This window comes from Prionailurus viverrinus, chromosome C2 (assembly GCF_022837055.1).
Source record: "Prionailurus viverrinus isolate Anna chromosome C2, UM_Priviv_1.0, whole genome shotgun sequence".
NCBI classification, from domain to species: domain Eukaryota; kingdom Metazoa; phylum Chordata; class Mammalia; order Carnivora; family Felidae; genus Prionailurus; species Prionailurus viverrinus.
Window position 1 is genome coordinate 144,542,479 of NC_062569.1, and position 12,530 is coordinate 144,555,008.

The following is a 12,530-nucleotide window of genomic DNA, read 5'->3' on the forward strand; positions in this document are numbered from 1 at the left end:
GCATTACCGCTCCACTTTCTTTCTAGTAGAAGAAAGCAGGGTATTAAAACTACATTTTCTCCCTGGCCTTGTTTTTATGTTAATTGACAGAAAGGAAAAAAAATAAAAACAAGAGAGCACAAATGTTGACAGGAGAAAATGTGATATAATTCCACAAAATATTTTGGTTCTAAAATGTTTTATGGAGACTAATGGCTCAATTATAGCTTAATGCTCATTGCTCTAAGTGTTGTGAGGGGGATGAGAAGTCTCTCTTCTGAAGCACTTGTTCATGGAAACAAGAAAGCAGGTTTCCTGAGAGGGAAACAGCATGTTCATGATCACCTACTGGCCGCTGTCCAGCTCAGGGACTCGGCCCAGCCCTGATGCAGCTTCCCTGCTGGACGGAGCATCACGGTGTCCCCTCCCTTTCCGTCAGGGAACCGTTAGGATTCCGGCTACTGTGCTTGAAAATGTGACTTGCTTTCTAAATCCTATTACAGGATTTGAAAGTGTCTGTGCAGCTCTCCAAAGAGGTAGATGTATTTCAGGAAGTGGAATCATAGGCTGAAATGCATTACAGTTCTTAATAATATAGGGCTTCAGACATTGAATAAAACCTTCCTTTGAGGAAACTGAGGCATAGAGGGGCGACTTGCTCAAATGTGCTTGGCAGAGTTGAGAGTACAGCACACTGAGTGAGCTGGAGGGAGGTGATTTAGGAGACTGTTTTTATTAAGAGCTTCTAGTACAGTTCTTGGATCGTTCATTTATCCATTTCCTTTATTCATTCAGCAGAGCAGTGTTGAGCACTCACTGTGTGTCAAGTAACGTAGTACATGCTGGGGATTTAGGAGAACAAGACAAAGGAGGTTTCTATCCTCCTGGAGGTTATAGTATTGTAGGGAATATGGACCACAAACGAGCCGATGCCCAGATGTTTGCATTATGAGCATGCTCAGTACATGGTGGATGAAATTATTACTATCTCTGAGCTTCAATTTTTGTGTGCAAAAGAAGGATACTACCAATTATACCAAGAGTTATTGGGTAGAGTAAAGGAGACAGTTGCTTATCAACCAGCATGGTGCTGGACGTGTGTTAGGAGTACCATTGCAGAGTGTTCTCACTTCATTCTTCATCTTTAAATTCGTCTCCCATCAGCCACTCTCTTGGTAGAATCAGCCTCAGTAGGAATCAGTAAGGGTGCAGGTAGGGCGGGCAGTGGAGAGTCAGTGGGAGGAGAGTAGGAATTGGGGGAAGTGCTGAGGATTTGGGGTGTCCACGCTGGAGACAGTCTAGGAGACAGTAGCATCCTTGCCAAGCAACAGAACGCCCACTGGGAGGTGGTGGATAGACAGGGAGAGAAGAAGACGCTGAGTGCTGGGATGAGTCCTATGTATATCCTGCTGGTTGCTGGGGGCACTCTCAGACTACAGAAATTCACAAAGACATTTCATTCATACGAAAGCCCTGTTCCTCTGTAACCTAATCAAGTCTTGACATTTGAATTTCTAACTAATTTTTAAGAAATAACTTTTCAGATTCTCATCATATAGCACTTGTTCAATATGAATAGAAATAATTACCTTACCGGAGTGATTAGCATGCCCAAGAATAACTATAGACTTTTTCCCCCAATTTTTACTTTTAGATAAATGTCAGATATCTTCTTTAAAGTGCATTTGATTTCTTTTTTTCTGAAGAATCATTACAAAGTAGTAAAATATGATGAAGGTGCAGGGAAATGCAAGGAAATAATGGGAAATGTGCTTGAGAAGAAAGCCAAGTTGACCTGGCAGAGAAAATTTTATCAGCAATGATTTTAGTCACCAAAAATTGGGAGCTATTAATATTAACTTTATCTAAAAGAGACCAGCAGCAAGTGGTTGTGTTTCTTTCAGACATTCTGGAAGCCTACTTCAAAATGGAATGGCTTACCCATTCTGAATGGGGGCCCTTCATGGTAAAGTGGGCACACAGGCTCCAAAAACAGGTGGCCTGGAGACCATGTGGCAGCCTGGTTACTCAGAGAGTGACCTTGTTGGGGCACTTAACCTATCTGAGCTTCAGTTTCCTCAACTCTTACCTGAGAATACCAAATTTACCCCAGGGGTTGTCTGCATTAGACAGAATATCGGATGCCAGGAATCATCATGGCACCTCAGGAAAAGAGATTGGAAGAGATTGGTTGACTAGTGGCTGGAATTAGGGCCTTGAATTCCTTCACTCTCCAGCTTCCCTAGAGGCACACTGGGCAGACAGTTACAGGGAAGGTCTCTGTCTTTGTTTCCACAGGTTGTTGTCCAAAGCTAATGGAGCAAGTCAAACTGGGTCACACAGAGCCTTTGGGCCTCATTTTAACCAGAATAGCAAGTCCTACGGTCCTCAGTATCACTTTCCAACCATATAGCTTCTCAGAGGTCCGGATTAAACCAACCTGGAGCCTCTGCTGTGATTTCACAAAGAGTGAATGTATTTTCACACACAGTAAGGTAGGGATTTTATGCTAGAACTTCTACAAAGGCTCTCCCCACTTCCAAACATTTGTAACCCATTAGTCTGCAACAAAAAATGGATGAACATACTTCCCCCAAAGCCTCACAGCAACCCTACCACTCACATGATGAGGAGAGTGAATACAAGATAAAACGTAATAGGGCACAGGATGGAGGAAAGGGTTTACGTCAATGGCTAGAGCAAAACTGAACTAATCCCACTCCCTCTTAGCCCGGCTGACATTTCTTGGGAGGGCTTCACTTAGAAGGTTTTTTTGGTTTGTTGTTCCAAAAAAATTGGTCTTCGAATGAAATAATCTCTATGCTATCAGGAAAGAGCCACTTGCATCAGTGGGACATCAAATCCATATTTATTGAAATAGAGGAGAAACTCTTTCCCAGGCTTGCTTGTTCCAAGCCTGTGCTTTGGGAGAGATGTAGCCAGGTATGTGAGCCAAATGGATATCTCACCAAGAGAAGTCTCATCAGCAAATCATTGTCTTAAATGTAACAGAAGTCCCCAGTCTCTGTTATAACAGACTCCTGGAGGGGATGCTTTTTTGTATTTTGAGGGCTACGCATAGAATCTGGGTGTTTTTCTCAGTTCTGGTTCACACCCCATTACACACTTTAATGAACTGCATTGAAATTCTCAAATGAAGCCTCAAGATAAAACGCTGCTGATTGTATTTATTTACCTTTGAAGTTAGCTTGTGACATCACTACAATATGCTTGCTTTCTTTACTGAGAGACGATTATAGTATCTAAAGGTTTGTTAACACAACTGTAGTCTAGAAGTAGGTAACACTTACTCTTCCCCTAACTAGAGAAGCAAAATTTCATAGAGGAGAAGGTTCAGGATGGGATAGAGGAGACTGAGTTCCAGATCCTGGCTCTGTAACTGTGGGAAAGTCATTTCGCCTCCTCTAAAGTGAAAGAATTGGCCTTGATGATGTCTAAGATTGTTTTCAACTGCAACTTTAAATATTTCTCTGACTCGATATAGATTTTTAGTGTAATCATCCAGGAGATAATAGAAACATGTAGTCAACTTTCCTGATTGTCTACTTTCAGGTGAAATTAAAACCTCAACTCTGAACTCCACGGCTTCAGGTATGAGATCCAGCCCTGGAGAGTCAGGTGGATAGGCTGCTCTAAGAGCTCTCCCAAGTGATTCGGAAATCTGCAGTTCTGCGTTTGTACGGAGGGACTGGTGTGCTTAAAAGATCAGTGCCCATTGCCAGTGAACCACATAGCACATCCCAAACCTTTTAAACTAGAGAGTACAATAACAGCTTGTGTCATTTCAGACAAGAACATTGCCTTATGCTACAATAACCACTTATATTCAATACAAAGAGACACCCATTAAGGCCACGTAAATATAACCTGGCTATTTTTTTTTCCATGTTCCTCCAAATTCATCCCTTGATCTTTTATTAATGCTTCTATTTTAAACATCTGGCTAGCCTTTTCCATTGTCTACGTCTATGCCAGAGTTTCTCAACCTCAGCACTACTGGCATTTTAGGGTACATAAATCTTTGTTGTGGGGGATGTCCTGTGCATGATAGGATATGTAGCAGCTTCCTTGGCTTCTAATTACTAGTTGCCAGTAGAGTGCCACTGTCCCCAATATGATAACCAAACATGTCTCCAGACATTACCAAAATTCCTCGAGTGTCCAAAATCACTCTGGGTGAAGGACGCTGGTCTATGCTCTATCTTTTTTTCCAATTCTGAATTTTCTTTCACGGGCATAAGATCAGGGCTATATCCTGAAGTGCTAGAAATGATTACTCTGCTGTTATCATTATTCCTAACATTACTAATACCTTTCACTTACATATGATTTCGCAATTTATCAAGTGTTTCTACTCACATTATTCATAAAGATTAATGCATGGCAGCTCATTGTCTATGACGAGTTACAAGAGAGAAGCATCTCTTCTTTCATTGTCCCTGTGCCCCCTTTTCACCATGTTTGGAATCCTGCGTGTTTGACAAAAGAGGTCTTGCCATGAGGAAGATGTCTTTAGGAAAAGTCAGGCGCTGTGTAAATGAAATCTGCTCAGTCTTTTCAAGAGATTTGAAAGATGAGATGCTTAATCACCTTGAAATGACATCTTTCTCCTGTCAACCTCTGTTGACGTTATCGATGTACCTCCCAATACCTAAGACACCCCCCCCACCATCTACAACTACATACAGCAAGTGGCTTCATTAAACTCCCCGAGCCCTGTGACTCCTTAAAAGCGTTCTGAAAGCTGCAGTCCTCAGCCTAAACTGGACTGCTGCAACTTTATCACGCTGCACTCAGTGAAACCAGATGGCATTTTTGAGAAAAAGAAACGAACATATCCTACGCCCCCCGACCTCACCTCCTCCCTGCACCCTCTTACCTGCTTAAGGATTTCAGCAGCTGTCCCATGTGAACAATCAAATATCACATAGAACTCCTTGCCCTTCTTCATCTCCTTGAGTAAAGGCTTGGCATCTTTATTCCCAGAAGGCAGCTGGCGGATTTTGATTTTAATGTTATATCTGGAGGGAGCTTTGATGAGCTCTTGTAGACGAATGAGGCCTAGAAAATGACAATCCCATCATGCAACAGACTGTTCTGTCTAAAGAGGACTTGTTTATTGCCATTTACAGTCAAACTCATATCATTCCCAAAATGTATCAAGAGGCCACCTTCCAAAAGGTTACACGGTTGACTTCTCATTTGTCATTCCTTTTTCTGTGGTAGATTATACTGCATTTTCCTTTTGTGGGTATGCATGTGTAGTTTGGAAACACAATTTCCCAAGCAAATTTTGAATTTACTTAGAATGCAGTTGTCTTCTCCAGTGTTTGGCCAACACCACAAACCTTTAACAAATCAAGTCTGTAACCATAAAGCTTTTGTAAACCAATGTTGCTTGACGTTTCCAAAGGTGTGCAATGACATGGATAATGCTTGCTTGCTTAAAAAAAACAAACAAATAAACAACAATAGAATACTAGAATTTCTTGGGGCGGTAAATCTCTGTAAGCCTTTCATCAAGTATTTATGTATAGCATACTGTTTACCAGCTAATTAGCTGGGCTTTCAGTATAATTTTCCAGTCCCTACCATATAAACTATTTATAAATGGCTCATCACATCCTCTTTCTAATATGATTGAAGATTGAATTGGAAAACCCTCTCTTGATTAAAAAAAGAAATACCATAGAGTTTTTAGAGATTATGATAATAAAACCAGAAAAAAATTCCTTTAAAATCCACCATTGATAATTGCAGGAAAGTATATACAGCCAACTAACTTGATGGAGAAGGTTTGATTCTCCATAAGTACAAATCTACTGAGCTGCACCATTTTCTAACAGACATACTTTACTGGGGCGAAGCAAACAGCTATATAAAACCTCCGTCTTATTTCCCTTAACATTACCGTGTGATTGCTACACTGCATAACGTTGGCTCTCACTCAAGGATTCTCATCACATTGGAAAATTGACTTTTTATTTTTTATTGCACAGTTCTGTGCCTTTAGGATTTGTCAACTTCACGTAATCAATAGGAAATATTAAGTGTTATCAGTATTCAGATGGAAATTTTGCTATGCACTGTCACGGATGCCAGCTACCTCTGGACTTGATATATTGCTTTCATTTTCTTATTACTTATTTAGTTATCTACCCACTCCACCCAAACCACAGTTTTGTGGCTCAGATGTTAAAATGTCCCTCTAATTAATACCTTGGATAGGTTGGGTTCTGAGGTACAGTAACATTGTAACTAAGTGGCTCTTTGGAGTCAAATGGGTGTATGCAATTGGGGGATGATGGTGGTTAGGGTCTGTAGAACCATAACAAGAGTCACTGCTCATTGTTAATTTTTTTTTTTTTTTACGTAATAATGGAAATTTTTAGCATGGTAGCCTTTCTGGGCTCTTGCTTTTTTCCAAACCAATCAGTGTGGTTGAAGGCTCTCAAATGCCAGTAATGATCCACTTAACTCTCTTCACTTCCAGAATCACGAGTCCTGAGACACTCGTGCTTACGCCAAATGGAAGAAAACTGAGCACATGGGCTTGCATATTTGTTAATCCTCAATCCTGTGAAGTGAGCATTATTATCTTTGTTATTTCTGTTAAGGAAACTGAAGCTTAGAGCAATTAACTGTCTCAGGGTAACAAAGATAGTGAGGAGCACCCATCAGTTCAAGTTGTTGCCTGTGAGTCCTGCACTTAATCTTTCTCCTTCACGGTCCAGCCTCACAAACACAAATTGCTGGTGCTCAGGGAACAGATATAGCTTGGGATTATTTGGTGAAATGGGGAAAAATAGAAACAGGGACCCTCATTCTCCTTTCTTCTTTACTCCTGGGTACTTGAGTCTCATTTGAGTTTTTTCTATTGCTCTCCTGCTTTGCAAATGCATAGTTTTTTTTTGTTTTTCTTATTCCTGAGCATGGCCACAAGGGAGACCAATGTAGCCTTTAAATAAAATGGGAAAACCATTTAGAAAGAACATTTCATGTGCTGCAACAAACTGCCTTTTTGTTCTTTTGCTGAATGGAATGTTGATCTAGAAGTGCATCTTCCTATCACGATGATTTACCCATGTTAATGGTATTTTAAAGTTGAATATGTTTTCTCACTTCATTTATTGGTTTTTATCGAAAAACATTTCCTGGATCTTCTTTATATGCCAAACCCCGTGAAAGAGGTGGGACATGAACCCATCTTGCTTTAAGGAAGGGATTCAGTTGTTCTTACGTGGCTAGAACCAAAATGAACACTGTACTGGTAATTTGCAATGTAAGTATTTCAATACATTAGTAACAATCTTGGAGTCTTGTTTTCCAATGTTCATTTTATTTTGAGCACCTCAGAATTTTGCACTAAGTGTTTCAGGTATTTTCATTACATGAAATCTACTGTGTGTCAGAGATGATTTAATCAATTTAAGTGTTGAGCTGCTAGCAGAACTTGTAAATTTACAGTAAGTCAGAAATAGTACGGAAAACAGTTCTTCGGTGTTTAGTTTTATATCGAGGTCCTCAGGTTGGAATAAAGTGGTATAGAAAGCAAAAGCGAAAGAACAAAAAGTAAAAGCCCATAGAAAGATTTCATCCCATCAGCTCTTAGATGGAGTCTCACTTACTACTCAATTTTTATAAATCATATAAGGTGAGGCTAATGGAGGCTGTTGAAGATACCTGCTCAGGATCCTAAGATCTTGTTAAGGCTTAAGTGACAGATCCCGGACTGAAAGCCATGTGTCACTTCTGACTCCCAATCTTAGGCTCTTTTCTTTTCTTTTCTTTTCTTTTCTTTTCTTTTTTCTTTTCTTTTTTAACCAAATCAGTGTCTCTCCTGACTTTAGATTTCAGACCAACTAACTGACTGACTAACTAACTAACTATTAAATAAATAACTGCACACATAAATAGAGAGAAAAAACTGGACCAGCATAAAGCAATCAAACATTTAGTTGGCAAATGAGGCCATGAATAGACATTTTGCTCCCTCCTCCTCAAAAAAGGTGACCATGCATTCTCACAATTCTCTTCTAAAAGAAAGTGATTTTAATACCAGTAGAGGAGAAAGGAGAACGACTCAGTACAAAAGCCCAGTTTCTAATTGGTCTAAATTTATCTTTTGGAAAAACTGACTACTAAGCCTCTAATTTTCTCAGTTTGTCTGCTGGCAGGTGATTTGGCCTCGGGAAGGGAGAGGCTCAACAGATTGAAAGATTACAGACCAAGTTGTGGGAAGAAGAATGAGGGTTGACCAGGGGGTTTACATTTCTCTTCCCAAAGCAATTTTTTGCTTAAAAAAAAAAAAAAGAAAAAAAAAAAGAAAAAAAAAAAGAAAAAAAAAAGAAAGCCATTCTGCCTTCATTAGCAAACATTGTAGAATTTACAATTTAAAAGTCTTTTCTTTTTTCTTGTTTTTCCCCTTAGTTCCCAGGTAAAAAAATTTAGAGAAAGAGTTCCTGTTTATTTGCACTGTGCAGCAATCCATCAATCACCCACCGTGCGTTGTAAAGAGTAGCAAAACTTATTTGCTAAACAAATAATTACTTTAGGGAAAGGAAATTGATTTAGGCACAACTCCTAACTTTGCTAATGGTCCTCCGAGTTTGGAAGCAAGCCTCGACAAGTGACCCAGCGCTCCCAGGGTTGGACTCCAAATGCAGAGAACGGTTACGGTGCATGCAAATCTGGTGTCGGTGGCAGTCTTTCTAGCCCACCATGATGGAGGGACTTGAAAAGTAAAATGCAGTTCAGGAGATGATCAAACCCAACTGAGGGGCATTCTGCAATAAAACTGGTCTGGACTCAGCCATTTCCCGTGAGGAGAGGGTATGAGGTGTACCTGGACACAGGTGACTTCCATGACAGTGGGGAGTTAGGTAAGTTGGTTCTGAGTCCCTTCCATCCAGGTAAAAAAAGCTGTAGGGCCTGCAACACCATTGGGCAACAGCACCCCCAGGGGGTTCTGTCTGTGCCTTGGGCAGAGCCATGCCCTCTGGTCACTGGGAAGGCCTCAGGGGTTTCGAACAACCTGCAGTGAGCCCTTCTGGCCAGCAAACACCTACTCTCCTAGCCTCAGTCATCTCTGCAGAGCATTTGTTTTTAAAAAATGATTACCCTATATTGTATTATCCTATTTGTATACACTAGTATTGTATTCGTGTTAAGTTTCTTGTATTTGATGCTTGTAGTGTGGCTATAACAAGGAAGGCCATAGTTCTTAGGAAATACATACTAATGACTTAGGGGTAAAAAGGCCGTGATGTCAGCCACTTACTTTCAAATGGTTCAATAACACTACTACTTACTATTATGATTGTTGTAATTGTTTTTATATTAAGAGAATCACAGAGCATTAAAACAAATGCAGCCAAATGATAACAACGGCTAACCTAGATGAAGGGAATACAGGAGTTCATTGTACCTTCCTTGCATCCTTTTTTCTAGGTTCACATCTCTTTAAATACACGGGTCACATGTGGAGATATAAAATAGCACCACAAGAGCCTCTTCCTCTACTCTCACCCCCTAGGGAGGCAGTTGGAAACTGCACCTTTGGTTTCAAAAGCACTTTAGAGCAAGGAATCTATTTATTTCACATGAGTTCGATCTGGGCTATGCATATGAAGATAACTTTCAAAAATGTCCAAACGGCCAATTCTTTTTTTTTTTTTTTTGGAAATTTATTGTCAAATTGGTTTCCATACAACACCCAGTGCTCATCCCAAAAGGTGCCCTCCTCAATACCCATCACCCACCCTCCCCTCCCTCCCACCCCCCACCAACCCTCAGTTTGTTCTCAGTTTTTAAGAATCTCTTATGCTTTGGCTCTCTCCCACTCTAACCTCTTTTTTTTTTTCTTCCCCTCCCCCATGGGTTTGTTCAGTTTCTCAGGATCCACATAAGAGTGAAACCATATGGTATCTGTCTTTCTCTGTATGGCTTATTTCACTTAGCATCCCACTCTCCAGTTCCATCCATGTTGCTACAAAGGGACATATTTCATTCTTTCTCATTGCCACGTAGTACTCCACTGTGTATATAAACCACAATTTCTTTATCCATTCATCAGTTAATGGACATTTAGGCTCTTTCCATAATTTGGCTATTGTTGAGAGGGCTGCTATAAACATTGGGGTACAAGTGCCCCTATGCATCAGTACTCCTGTATCCCTTGGATAAATTCCTAGCAGTGCTACTGCTGGGTCATAGGGTAGGTCTATTTTTAATTTTTTGAGGAACCTCCACACTGTTTTCCAGAGTGGCTGCACCAGTTTGCATTCCCACCAACAGTGCAAGAGGGTTCCCAAACGGCCAATTCTAAACACTCATTTTGGCTAGCTATCCACTCTGTGCACTCAGATATGACACAGAAAAATGCTGATTTGCATACACAGGGAGTGACTCTGGAAACAGGTGGAGATACAGAGGAGAAAAAAAAAAGAACCTGCTATTTACAGTGAGTGTTTACAATTTCCCATGCCTTCTCCTTAAGTAATAATAAACTGCCATTTACATTACTCCTTTTATGAAGGATGCTATATGCCTTATAAATATCTCAATAAACCTCACAATACACCTTTGAGGTGAAAAGGTATCAGTGCTATTCTGCAGTAAAGAAAGTGAGACACAGTGAGGTTAATTGTTTAGACTGGTCCTGAAAATAAGTCACAGATGCCAGGAATTGAAGGGACCTTAAAGGCCAAACCCCTACTTGATGCACGAATCCCCTCTACACAGCTGTTGCTGCACCTCTCTATTTGAAAAATTCCCCACCTCACACTGAAGCCCAGTTCATTTCTGGACAGCTTTAGTTATATTCAATAAGTGTTAGTTCAAAAGAAAAGTACCTATGTTTTCTTGAGTCTTAATTTAATTCCCTGTTGATTAAACCACATCAGTGGGGTTGATGCCATAAAAATGAGTGTAATAAACCATTGGGACCCAAAGATAAGATCGTACATTTTAAATGTTAATTTCCTCTTTATTTGTACGTAGAAACATAGAAAATGGCATTTCAAAAACTTGTTGGTGTATTAATATACCCAAATCTAATAGGATTTTTAAGGGGATCTATGTACCCTCCAGAGGAAAGGAAAAATCAGAATTGAGAAATGGAAATGGGTAAGTGAGTGAATTACCTGGGGGAAATATAGCACTTTTAAGTGCAGATCTTCATACATACGATTTTTCAAACGTGTATCCAAAAAAAAAAAAAAAAAAGGTAGAGACTTCCCAAAAGAAAAATTGTGTCCCTTGATCAAAGGACCTCAAAGAAGAATCTAGTCAAAATATTTGAGATGAACTGTGTTGCAGTTAGCTCAAATAGAGTATTTTAGTCTTGAATTCTTGCTGATATCAATGGTAGCTAAAAATAATATACCTTCATGCAATATCTAAAGATTGGCTTCCAAACAGAATTCTGAAAATTTGAATAGGGTTCTGGGCAGAGGACCGGAGTGGGTGGGTAGGAAGGGTAGAAAAGAGTGAGGACAGAGGGAAAAAAAAAGAGCTATAATTTTTTATCTTGTTGGTACTGAGTGCCAAGGATTTCTATCCCCCAGCTAATTCAGGTGGAATTGTGGGAAGGCATGTAGCAGAAGTGTTCTGGCTGGCACAAATGGTCATAATAACACAGTGGGGGTAAGTTGTGATTGCTGAAGGGAAAAGATTTACTTATTCTTTTATTTGGCACTGATCGCATACTGAATATCTTTCATTTTGGCTTCGTCACTTATGGCAAAATGTTAACTTTCTCCAAGTCCAAATTTCAGGCCTCTGTCAAGGTTCTTGGTTCTGGACAGTATATTCTTTCTGTTTTCTATGGGAAGGTGAAAGGAAATGTAATAAATGTAGTAAATAACAAGTCACTGTTTAAATACAGCCATTCGAGCTGTTATCTCACTTGGAGTGGTTGAGCGTATTAAACGAGTTAATCATACAAAATATTTAAAAGAGTGTGTGCCACATAATCAGAACTCAAGAATTTAGTTATTGTGATATGTGCGGTTCTCATTTGCTTTGTGTTTTTTCCTTGAATTTATTGCTTCTTTCAATCACTGACATTTTTATGTGTGTCCACCTTATTTCAAATTAATCCTCATTATAAAGCTTTGAGACGTTTCCAATGATAGTTAATGGCTCTTAATTTTAGGCCGCGTTTTAGAAATCTCATGGCTCTGATGTGTTAAGAAAAATGATATAAGGCAACCATGGATGAAAAAAAAAAAAACCCAACTTTTGATGGCGATGTGTTGTGAACTCAGGGCTAGAGGCACATTGCTGGAACTCATTTCCTTGAGGGCCTTATCTAGCCCTATCGATATGCGGACTCTCAAATTTGTACCCCAGCTCACACTACATTTCTGAATTCCAGATGTATATATTAGCTGCCTGTTCATCACCTTCACTTGAATGTAGCAGACATTACAAATTCAAACTTCACATGCTCATGACTGAAAAAACTCCTGATAGCATCCTTTTTCCTCCAAAGTAGTTCCATCTATAACCTTCCCCATCTTAGGTGA

The 12,530-nt window shown here is 39.8% G+C and overlaps 1 protein-coding gene across 8 annotated transcripts in view; it reads right to left on the reverse strand.

The window, feature by feature from the left end:
- Positions 1–12,530, reverse strand: part of GRIK1 (glutamate ionotropic receptor kainate type subunit 1) — a 369,304-nt gene that overhangs the window by 119,061 nt on the left and 237,713 nt on the right. For all 8 annotated transcript variants that reach the window (XM_047875424.1, XM_047875423.1, XM_047875420.1 and 5 more), the window contains one exon: positions 4,880–5,061. In XM_047875424.1, the coding sequence (XP_047731380.1) occupies positions 4,880–5,061 (182 nt within the window). The remainder of the gene's footprint in view (positions 1–4,879; positions 5,062–12,530) is intronic.